Below are 12,036 nucleotides of genomic sequence, written 5' to 3' on the forward strand. Positions count from 1 at the left end.
CTAACAAATGTTGTAGGATATAGGAGATACCGATTGGATCTCACCACTCTGCCTCATGGACCTACAAATGTTAAACGTCACTTACTCATTGTTCAACCGAAATTTATCTACCCCTTTTCCATATCTACTAAGGCTCTTCCCGTAGCAAGGAATGGCCTCCCAAGAATAATGGTCACTTCAAAATCGACTTCACAATCAAGAATAACAAAATCTGCTAGAAATAAGAACGACTCCACTTTTACTAGCACATCATAGAGTATCCCTATAGGCCTTTTTACAGTTCAATCAACCATCACTAGCCACATCGTAGTGGGCTTTGGATCACCAAAATCTTTCTTGTAAATTGAAAGGGGCAAGAGATTTATGATTGCCCGCAGATCACATAATGCTTTCGCAAAATGTAATAGTCTGATTGTACAAGGAATAGTGAACACACCCGGATCTTTTTTCTTTTGTACCTGAGATCTTGTAGTAGTAGCACTACAATGCATCATTCTATCATCATCCTCAAATGTTACCGATCTTTTCTTTGTAACCAGATCTTTCATAAACTTGGCGTAACCGGGCATTTGTTCTAAAGCTTCTACCAAAGGGACATTGACAGAAAATTTCTTCAACATTGTTATAAAGCGCCGATATTTACCATCCTCAATCTTTTTCACTAATATTTGAGGAAATGGGGGTGGTGGTATAGGCATGGGAGTTACCTTTCTAGGCACTTCATCATCTTTTCCAGTGTTATCTTCTACTTCACCATTAAGCTCTACCACTTTATCAGTATCTTTTGTCACCTTTTTCTCATTAGACGGTATAGTTGGGTCAATGGTTTGCTAACCTCTACAAGTAGTGATTGCCATACAATGTCCATCATTTTTACAGATTTTAGACAGTGTTTCTCGGAAGAGTGTCTGGTTTCCATGTGTTCACATTCGCAGATAATTGGGCCAATTGTAACTTAAGTTGCTTAATCGATATTATACTTGTATCAACTTTTTGCCCAATACCCACTAAATCATTCCTCAACTCTTTATTGTGCTCATCACTAGCATCGAACCTCCTCATAACATTATGCAACATTTCCTCAACTCATGCCATACTACCTTCACCATCCCTAGTAGTAACTTCACGATTTTGAGGAGGAACATAGGGCCCATTCCTATCATTTCTATTACCATAGTTACCCCTGTTGATGTTGTTGTCGTGGTTGTAGTTTCTATCTCGTACATAATGACCCTGACTGTTATAGTTACCACAGATCCGACCTTGGTTCCCTTAACTTGGCTCCAATTCTCCTGATTAGATCCTTGCACACTCGGTCAAAAACCCCCCGTCTGCTCATTTACCACATAGGGATCCTCCTCATAAAAGTACTCATCATTTTGTGGCGGTGGTTTTGACAAGTAGTTGACTGCATTTATTTTTTTGGCACCCCCAGTGACATGTTTTAATACCAACCCAAGCTCTATTCTCATCTGAGCCATATATTTGCGAATCTCGTTTGTGGCCGGGTTGTGAGGGGATTGCACTGCGAAGGTATTTCTCCCTATATCTGACTTCCTAGTAATCCAAGCTTTATTGTTTTGGGAGATTTTCTCTAACTTTTAAGCATTATGAGCATAAGGACAATCCCCATAAGAACCATCAGTAATAGTATCCAACACCTCTTTATTATTATCATCATGTTCGCGATAGACGTATTCCTTTAGTGACTTATCATCTATGGTGATTTGGGACGCTTCTAAAAATTGAGGTGAATCTATCACATAAACTACTAACTGACTCTCCTGGTAGTGACACAAAGTTGTTTACTCTGTCTTTTTGGTTTAGTTTCTTGGATACTCGGTAGTAGCGTTCTTAGAAAACGTCCCTTAGTTGATTTCAAATGAAAATTGACTTGTAAGGGAGCTCACTGAACAAAATAGCAGCCTCTCCCGTCAGTGAAAGAGGAAACACTCTAATCCCTATTACATCCAAGTCCAAGGCAGGCCTCCCTACACAGCTTTTACACACTGCCCTTACCTTAGCTATATGGGCATGTGGATTCTCATAAGGTAGCCCTGAAAACAAACCTCTGGTAGTGAGCATTTGCATCAGGCTACTAGTTACCACAAAGGTGTGGATTGGTGGTAAAGGAGGAAAGACAAGTGGCCCATCGGAGTCTGCTATATTGTCATAGCCTCTTTCGTGTTCTTGGGGCCGTGGAGCGGAATTTCGTCACCTCTGTTGGTTTCACCCGGAGCATCATCTAACAACTGACCATGAGCATCAACCGGAGTTGGAATGTTCTTGTTTTGATCATCATCATTAATTCCCGAGTTTTGATTCATGTTGCGTAGTGTGCGCTCTAATTCGTGATCGTAGGGAAACAAGAATTCTCTTCCTCTCAGTGTATTTGACATACAAGGAAGATGGTTCTGCAAGAACTAAAAACAATAAAAAAAGTAAAATTAAGAAAATATTGACTAAACTCTAGTAATAAGTTTAAGTTAATCTAACAACTACTTTCCCCGGCAGCGGTGCCAAAATTTGATACGGTCAAACTTACTTTTCAAAAAGAAGTAAAGCGGTCGTATCAAGTAAAGAACCCAACTAATGAAGTTTGGATCATTTCCACGAGGAAAATAGTTCAGACCTAACTTCAATCTATTATTACTATTATTTAGTCAATTATTTCTTTGGAAAGCAAAGACAATAAAAAGGGGTTTTTTTACTTCTAAATGTATGAAAATACCTAGCTAAATTAAAGCAGACACTATCAGCTTCAAATGATGGAGTTTAATCAATTAATGAAAGTAATTAGGGTTTACAATTCTTTCCTTGTATCTTGCATGCAAAGTGATAAGTTATGTATTTCTAAATCCTTGGTCCGGTATCTAGAAAATTTCACTCCGCACCTTGGTCCGGCTACGTATGTTGATATACTAACCCTTACCTTTACCTCATATTAAGCATCGTATATGATATTTGACTAAGTTATTACCTCGTACCAATCAATACTAGCCTATTAGATAGTTTACAACAAATCTATGTGGATAATTCCTTTCCTATCATCTACCTCCTTGATCGGCCAGGTAGCATTTAGGCGCGTTCTAACGTTGGCCATCCGTTAAAAAGACTTCTAAGCCAAAGAATTATCAATACATGCTAGAAACTATTTTAGAATCGTTATTTTAGTTAGGTATTACCTCATTATTCGCCTATGGTTTGCACAACCCTAGTTATGAAGTTTAGTTACCCACAGTCATAATCAGAATTTTTAATTATGTAATATAAGAATTCATTCACTTACTTCAATGAGAAAAAGTAAAATCCAAAAGTTCACTTGAGTAATCAACAAAAGTCACCAACACTCAATTACTGAAATTAATTGAAGACTAAAGATTCTCCAAAAGTGTAACAATAATCACCAAGTCTAATCCACAAAAGAAGCTCAAAAAACCAAGATTCTTACAAAGAGTCTAAAAATAATCAAGAGTCTAACCCCAAAAACGAGGTTTTTCAAACTATTTATAAAAAATAAAAACCTAATTAAATAAGGACTCTATTTGCTGGAAATTTGTCAAAACGCGGTTGGGTCGACGGACCACGTAATGAATTATCGTGGTAAAGACAGTCCATCATGGAATCCGTCATCCCATACTTGTGCAATTTGTTTTAGTGCCCTCTTCATCACCCTTAATGGAAGGTATGACTGATCGTCACAAGCACAACGGTCTGTCGGGGTTCTCAGTTCGATAATACTTGAATTCTTGAAAATTGTGTACTGGGACTACTTCTCTAATATTCATGACGAACCAGTAGGACAGACCGTCATGGCTAACACGGACCGTCACGCACTCCTTAACCCCACAATCTGTAAGACTTCCCCATCTTCCTTCAGCAGCTGCACTACGATGCCACCTATGGACCTTCACAAACACGAAAAACCGTCAGAAGCTCCGTAGGTGGTACCTTTTTGTATTTCTTGCTCAAAAACCTCTGCATTCATCTTTTAGAAAGATTTCGTGCAAATAAAGAGAAACCTACATAAAAATTAATACAAAAACGCTTTTGGACACACTATTCTTAAGGAAAAATTATTAAAAATATCGTGAAACAACGGTATATCAACACCCTCAACTTAAACTCATTATTTGTACTCAAGCGACGCACTATGACTCAATACAAAATCTTTGTACAATAGTATCCATGTTTTATCTTTCGCAATCATTTAGCTATCAATCCCGATCTGTCTTATCATATTTATGCATGCTATAACTATTAGGTTTGAATTATGTGGAATCAGACCATGACAAAGACTGACCATGCACTAACACCTATCCTTTTCAATTCCTCACGGAGGTGCTAATATTTTCGGTATTGCAACTAGTGTCCTCACTTCAACAAAACTAGTGGGGACGCTAGGCACCTTTTTGGATGAAATGCCTGTGGTGGTGGGGTAGAGGTAGTTGAACCTCACAGAGATAATGACATTGCCTCGAGCCATAAATGATAAACATTTGTTTTTCTCTCCCGATAAAGGAAGTGGAGTGTTGATTCGTAAAGTCTCTTAGAGTCTCCCTTACATTTGGTCCCTTTATTTGTTTTAATTATATTTTTTGGGGTAACATTAATAAAATTAAAATTATCTTCTATATCAAATGTGTTATTTCTGTCTTCTTGCTTATCTTCTATAATTGGTTATGTTTAATATTATCACCACCTAGTCACGGATTCTGCATAGATAAATAAAATAATAATGTGATCAAAATTGTTTAGTATTATGATATCATATAGTCTTGCATGCTAAAATAGTTAATGTAACACCTCGAAAGTCCTATAAACTAGACTAGAGCCTCACCTGTTAAATAGTGACTTTAATGATGTTTCCAAACCTAGAATAATGTAACAAAGATTAATTAGAGGTATTAGAGCCTTAATGTCAAAGAAAGACCTTGATGTCCAGAAACTAGCGAAATTGAACTAGTAGACGTCCCTATTTTTTTGAAGGTTTGGGACTGTCAAATGAAGTCCAAAACATGTAAAATACTTTAAATAGGTAAAATAATGTTTATAGGGTAAAAAAGTCTAGCCATGACTCCTCAAGGACAACCCGAAGGGTCCTTGAGGACGACCCTAACATTGGCAAGCAGGCTGCATAGCAGCCTGCTTGCAACCAATATACAGATCCCCTTGTGTGTTGCACAATCATCACTGGATAGGAAATTTTTTCCTGGCGAAGCTGGTCTTCACGAGGCTCTCTGCCTCGACCCGGATTTCAGAAAAAAGAATTGGAATTGCCCCTGCTACGCAGACATTTTTCAGATTTGTTTGCGTCATTTTAAAGTCAATTTAACTTCACAAAAAGACCCAATTAAGTGTGAAGTATTTTGCGTATATTGTATGGGGAATACATATTGATTTAGGGAAAGTAATAAGTCAATTTTACCTATCAAAATCAATTCTCCAAGTCCTTTTCAGTTCTCTCTAAAATTTCTCTCTCTACTCAACATCTATTGAAGAACAATTTAGAGCTTGGGGAAGAAAACCAATTTCTCAACATTAAGGTATAATTTCTTTCGCTCTTGGTATTCGTTTCCCCAAGAGGTCCTTTCAAAGAGATTTTAAAACTTCCTCAAACAAGTTTTTTTCTCTACACATGGGCTTCGTTGTAACACTAAATAAGGAATCAATTGTGATGAATTATGGTCAATTAATTTTGTTTTAAGCATATATTCATGGTTAATTCGTGTTATTTACTCAATATTCCCATGGACCCATGTCTTTTTACAATTTCATTAAAACATTGAATTGATATGGTAAATTGCAAAGATGATGAATTTGTTGATTGACTACATTGATGTTTATTGTGTAATTACTTCTTGAATTTACCTTAATTATGCAGTGGATATGTATATTTTTGTAATTGATGTATGGAGACAATGAAAAGGAAACAAGGAATGAAGGTTGATTCTTCTTGAATTTAAATGTGAAGTATGATTTACATAGATTGTAAAGTATTACTTATTCTTAACCCTAGACTATTGAATTGGTTATGAAGTATGCAAGTATGTTATGTTATATTTATTATATTATTGAAAGTAGTTTCTCATGATTATAATAAAGTTTTGAGTGAAAGGTTTACTCACTTGTATGTGGTTTCTAAAGTGAAAAGGTAGTTCTCACTTATGAATACCTATGAGCTATTATGTTAAGTTGTTCAAATAGGGGTCTACAAGAGATTAAGGTGATCTTGTATGATAAGTATGATTATTACTAATGGGAATAAATGCTTAGCACCGAAAGGGAATGTAAATGAGATGGATGTTTCAAGCTTAGCATATCCGACCTCCCACGTAGTTTTCTTCAAGTTTAGCAAGTCCGGATTCCCACGATATGTGTTTTCTTATCAAATGGAAATTTCCACGTTAGTAAGTCATGGTTTTATAGTCACAATCTACTTGACGCTTAACTATGTGCCCACATAGGTCTATATCTAAATGGATCCACCTAGATAGTTGTGTAAGATCGGTTATACCTTAGGCAAGTGTTAACATTCTCATTTCATTATGGGAGGAGAACACCGGATACAATGTAGCTTACATAATCTCATGTTGGTTATTGCACTTCTTTCCCTAATGTAACGTAGTAAATAAATAAGTCAAGTATGTTAATTATTATTAGGACTTGTCTTAAAGGTTATTATATACTATGAGGGAAGGTATGGGACTTCACTTACTCATTGCACATGTTGGATCCTAAGGGACTGTCTTAGTAGGATTCTTGTATGAGTAAATTGATTTCATGTTATATAAGTCAAGTTATATATGAACTTATTAATCAAGCATGTTATGATAAAGTATGAGATTTTGTTGTATGTATTTAATAAGTGACTTAATGTGATGCTTAAATTTGGATAGGTTTATGGGGTTCTATTAATGACATTGCAAAAGTTCTTTTTTTTTCATATGTGTTGGGTAAATATCATGTTGGGTTGACCTATAATGTTCCATATATGTGTATGTTGATTTATTGAACATAAAGCATGGTTTTAACTAAAATATGTATTTTCTCATGTAATTATGATTCTGTGTATAGGAACCATACTCAGTACATGTGTTTTGTACTAACCCATATTTCATTCCTTTTTCCACCACATTGTAGGTTCTGGCCATTTAAGAGCTTCTAGGCCATATTGCAGGGATACTTGGACTTCTTTATCCAAGTAGTGGTGAATCGTTTATGTTCGAGGATGGCTCCTTTGATCTATCCTAGTAGTATTGATATAGTCTAAAAGTCATTCGTTCCTTCCTTATTCTTAAAGATATTTGTTGTAAGCCTTGGTGGCAATATGCTTGTGTAAGGTCTATTCAAAAATATTGTACTTCGTTTAGATTGTTTGATGTGAGACAAAAGGATTATACTTATTCATATAATTGATCATATTAACTAAACGAGAAACCTATGTAAACTTCATATGCGAAAAGTCTAAGTAAACTCCATATGTAGTATGCAAGAAGTCTATGTAAACCTCATGTATATAAAAAGTTTTAAATTTTTTGCACTTTTTGACCTATGAAATGCAATTATGAAAGTTATGAGGCAAGTCTTACTCCTCTTCAAGGACAACGACGCCGGTTTTTTCTAGTGGGTGCTCCCCGATCATGACAAACTTCGTATAAGAGAATGAGGTTAAATAATTTTAGGATTGGTGTCTCACTAAACCACGTCAAGTAGATTCTTGTTCATGATTGTGAAGCACGCCACAATTATGAATGAGGGGCTCAGTGATTCTTAAGAAAGTCTCACTTTGTTGTTATTCTTGAAGTCGTGTCTCTAGAGACTTAAATCTACATGTCCTTATCTTATAATCTTTTTATTGTGCTTGTAAGAAATGAATAAAAAAAGTAACAACGCTCGAAGGGTCAAAGACTAGAATGTGAATGAGGCGGTTCCCCCTGCGGCTCCTCAAAACCCTCAATTTCCTATTGAAAAAGGGGCTATGTATAATGTTGAGATAAGGGCAACCATTCATAGCTTGACCAAAGTGTTGTATACTCATGTTTCTTGGGATTCTAGGGTACAAGTAAACATCAATGATATCACCATCACATCAAAGATAAGTGATTTCACAAGGATGAATCCCCCTACTTTATTTGTCTCCAAGGTGAAGGAGGACTCGCAATGTTTAATTAATGAAGTGTTCAAAGTACTATATTCTATGGGGGTGACTTCTTAAGAAAAGGAAAACTATCTTTCTACCAAATCAAAGATGTGGTTCAAGTTTTGTATGAGCAATGGAAGGATGAGAGGCCGGTTATAATAGGTCAGATCACTTGGGGATGTTTCAAGATGACTTTCCTTGATATGTTCTTTCCATTGGAACTAAGGGAGAGGTAAATGCATCAATTCATCAACATACGCCAAGGGGTTATGAGTTTGAAGGAATATAGTTTCAAGTCTACTCAACTATCAAATTATGCTCATACTATTATGAAGTATTCTAGAGCCAAGATACAAAAATTTGTTATGAGGATATCTAATCTTGTGGTAAATGAATCTAGGTCAGCTATGTTGATTCGTAACATGGATATCTCTCAACTCATGGTTCATACAAAACAAAGTGCGGAGCAAAAGCTTAAGTAAGTTGGTAAGGAATTCAAGAGGACAAGGGCCATGATGGAAATTCTTCTAACACTAGATTTGAGGTACAAGATAAGACAAGGTTCAAGAAGAGGTTCCCCAATTAAAGTCTATATACCATTCCAAGGGTGAACAAAGGTAAAGGGTCTACACCCAAGCCTAAGGAGAAAAAAAGTAGTGGTCCATTTGTTGAGAAGTCTACTTGTGCTAAATATGATAGAAAATATGAAAGAAAGTGTCTAATTGTTTGGGAAATTTCTATGGTTGTGGTAAGAGTGGTAAAAAGAAGAGGGATTATCCTATGATGAAGGCGCAAGGGAGAGAAATATCTCAAGAACAAGTAAGTGATCCCAATCCCGACCCTCCTAAGAAGAATTGCTTCTATGCTCTCTGCTATAGAGGTGATCAAGAAGACTCCACCAATTTCATCACCGTATGTTACAAGTGTTCTTTATTAATATCTATGCTTTACTAGATTTGCGTGATACTTAACCATTTACTCCTTCAGTATCTAGAGACTTTAATATGTTGCTCGATGTCCTAATGGAACCTTTATTGGTTGCAACCCCGGTGGGTGACAATGTTGTGGCTAAAAGAGTCTTTAGAAGTTGTCCAATATCATTTCCCAATATAGTTACTTTGGTTGACTTGGTGGAACTTGATACGGTTGATTTGTAGTCATCTTGTTGATGGATTGGTTGCATGCTTGTTTTTCTGCCATAGATTGTAGAACAAGGGTAGTCAAGTTTCAATTCTCAAATGAACCTATCTTAGAATAAAAGGGGTGTAACTCAATCCCTAGAGGTCAAATTATTTCATGTCTAAAATATTATTAAATGATGTCTAAAAGGTGTTTACCATGTTGTGTGGGCTAAGGACCTTTAATCCGAGGTTCCTCATTTATAGTAGATCCCCGTAGTAAGGGATTTTCCAAAAGTCATTTCAAATGAACTATCCGAAGTTCCTCCTAAATTTGAAATAGACTTCAACATAGACATGCTACCGGATACAAAACCTATCTCAATACCTCCTTATCGGATGGATCCGGCCAAGTTACAAGAACTTAAGCTTAAACTCAATGATTTACTTTACAGTGGTTTCACAAGACCTAGTATTTGTACTTGGTGTGATCCGCTGTGATTACTAATGAAGAAGGATGTGTCCCTTTTAGGATGTGCATTGACTACCTCGACTAAATACGGTGAACATAAAGAACAAGTATCCTCTCCCTTGGATCTACAATTTGTTTGATCAATAACAAGGGGAAATCTACTTTTCTAAGATTTATTTGAGGTCGGATTATCACAAAAATAGGGTTAGAGGAGAGGACATACCTAAAATGACTTTCTAAACTAGGTATGGTCACTAAGAGTTCCTAATCATGTCCTTTAATCTAACAAATGCCATGACGACTTTCATGGACCTAATGAATAGGGTATTCCAATATTACCTTGACTCCTTTTTATTGTATTTATTGATGATATTTTGGTGTAATCGAAGAGTCAAGATGAACATATGGATCATTTAGGGGTAGTTTTGCGAGTCCTTTAGGAACACAAACTATTTTCCAAGTATAGAAAATGTGTGTTTTGTATATGATCGGTTGTGTTACTTGGTCATATCATCTAAATCGGGGGTGTAGAGGTGGATCCAAGAAAGATAGAGGCAGTGAAAAATTAGCCTAGACCTTTGACTCCAACCGACATTAGAAGCTTCTTGGTTAAATCAGATATTATAGGAGATCTGTGGATGGGTTTACATCCATTGTGTATCCTTTTACCTTTTTTACCCAAAATAGTGTTATATTTTAGAGGTCAAAGTCATGTTAAAGGAGCGTCCAAATTTTTAAAGATAGGCGTAAGTCCGCTCCGCTGTTGACTTTACCGGAGGTACCACAGGTTCTGTGGTTTATTGTGATGCTTCTTGAGTGGGATTGGTTGTGTATTTATGTAACATGGGAATGTAGTATCCTATGCCTCTATCCAACTCAAGGTGCATGAGAAGAATTACCCAAATCATGACCTTGAATTAGACGTTGTAGTGTTTGCTTTGAAATTATAGAGGCATTACTTCTATGGTGTTTATGTGGATGTTATTACCGACCGTAAAAGTCTTCAATATGTTTTCACTCAAAATGAGTTGAATCTCCGAAAAACAAGATGGTTTGAATTATTCAAGGATTACGACATGAGTGTTCTCTACCCCGCTCCCCTCGGCAAAGCCAATGTGGTTGCAGATTCTTTAAGTTGTATGACCATGGGAAGTGTGTCTCATGTGGAAGAGGGTAAAAAAGACCTAGTAAAGATGTTTGTAGGTTATGTCGATAGGGTATTCGTTTATAAGATTCTCCAAAAAAATGGTTTTGTGGTCCACTATAACTCCAAATCGTCTTTAGTTGTTGAGGTGAAGTCTAAGCAACATCTTGATCCCTGATTGATTGATTTGAAGGAATCGGTTCTTGGCAAGTTTAATGAGTTATTCTCCCAAGGGGATGATATCTTATGTACCAATAAAGATTGTGTGTATTTGATATGGATTATTTGAGGAATTGAATTCCGCAAGAAGTTCATGGTTCCCGATATTTTATACATCGCGGTTCCACCATAATGTACTGTGATCTTCAAGAGGTCTATTGGTGGGACAGCTTAAAAAGAGACATAGAAGAGTTTGTGGACAAGTGTCCAAATTTCCAACAAGTTAAGGCCGAGCAACAAAAGTCGGGTGGTTTGACTCATGTAATAAACGTTCCTACATGGAAGTGGGAAGAAATTAATAATGACTTTATTGTTGGATTGCCTCAAACCCGGAGGAAAAATGACTCATTTTTTGTTACTGTAGATAAATTGAGAAAATGCACTCACTTTATCCCTGTCAAGTCTACTTATTGGCGAAGGATTATGCAAGAATATACATTGATGAGATTATGAGTCTACATGGGATCCCTTTATCCATCATATCTGATAAAGGTTCTGAATTCACATCTCAATTTTGGAGATCTTTCAAAAAAAAAGGTTGGTTAATCAAGTGAAGCTTTTCACCGTATTCATGCTCAAACGGATGGTCAAGTGGAGCATACGATTTAAACCCAAGAGGATATATTAAGGGCTTGTGTAATAGATTTCAAGGGAAATTGGGATGATCACCTACCGTTTATTGAGTTCTCCCATAATAATATCTACCATTCGAGTATTTCAATGAAACCCTTCGAAGAACTGTATAGTAGGTGATGTAGGTCTCCGAGTATGTGGTTCGAGGTCGGTGAGTATTCACTATTTTGTCATGAAATAGTCTATGAAGCCTTAGATAAGGTTCAAATGATAATGGATTGGTTTAAAACATCCTATAATTGGTAAAAGTACTATGCCGTCAATTGAAGAAGAGATATAGAATTTGAAGAAGGGGATATGGTGCACT

The 12,036-nt window shown here is 36.3% G+C and overlaps 1 protein-coding gene across 1 annotated transcript; it reads right to left on the bottom strand.

Moving 5' to 3' along the window:
- Positions 1-281: 281 nt before the first annotated feature.
- On the bottom strand, positions 282-871 carry LOC138348094 (uncharacterized). Its single transcript, XM_069296703.1, has 2 exons — positions 836-871; positions 282-791 (listed from the first exon to the last, which is right to left on the bottom strand). Exons 1-2 carry the CDS (start codon positions 869-871, stop codon positions 282-284), a joined length of 546 nt encoding a protein of 181 aa, XP_069152804.1.
- Between the last annotated feature and the right edge of the window lie 11,165 nt (positions 872-12,036).

The sequence above is a fragment of the Solanum lycopersicum genome, chromosome 4 (genome assembly GCF_036512215.1).
Source record: "Solanum lycopersicum chromosome 4, SLM_r2.1".
NCBI classification, from domain to species: Eukaryota; Viridiplantae; Streptophyta; class Magnoliopsida; order Solanales; family Solanaceae; genus Solanum; species Solanum lycopersicum.

Coding starts and splice junctions, on each gene's coding strand:
- LOC138348094 (XM_069296703.1), bottom strand. CDS start 871: ATGATGGACATTGTATGGCAATCACTACTTGTAGAG. Junction 792..835: donor GGCAATCACTACTTGTAGAG/GTTAGCAAACCA, acceptor AATGAGAAAAAG/GTGACAAAAGATACTGATAA.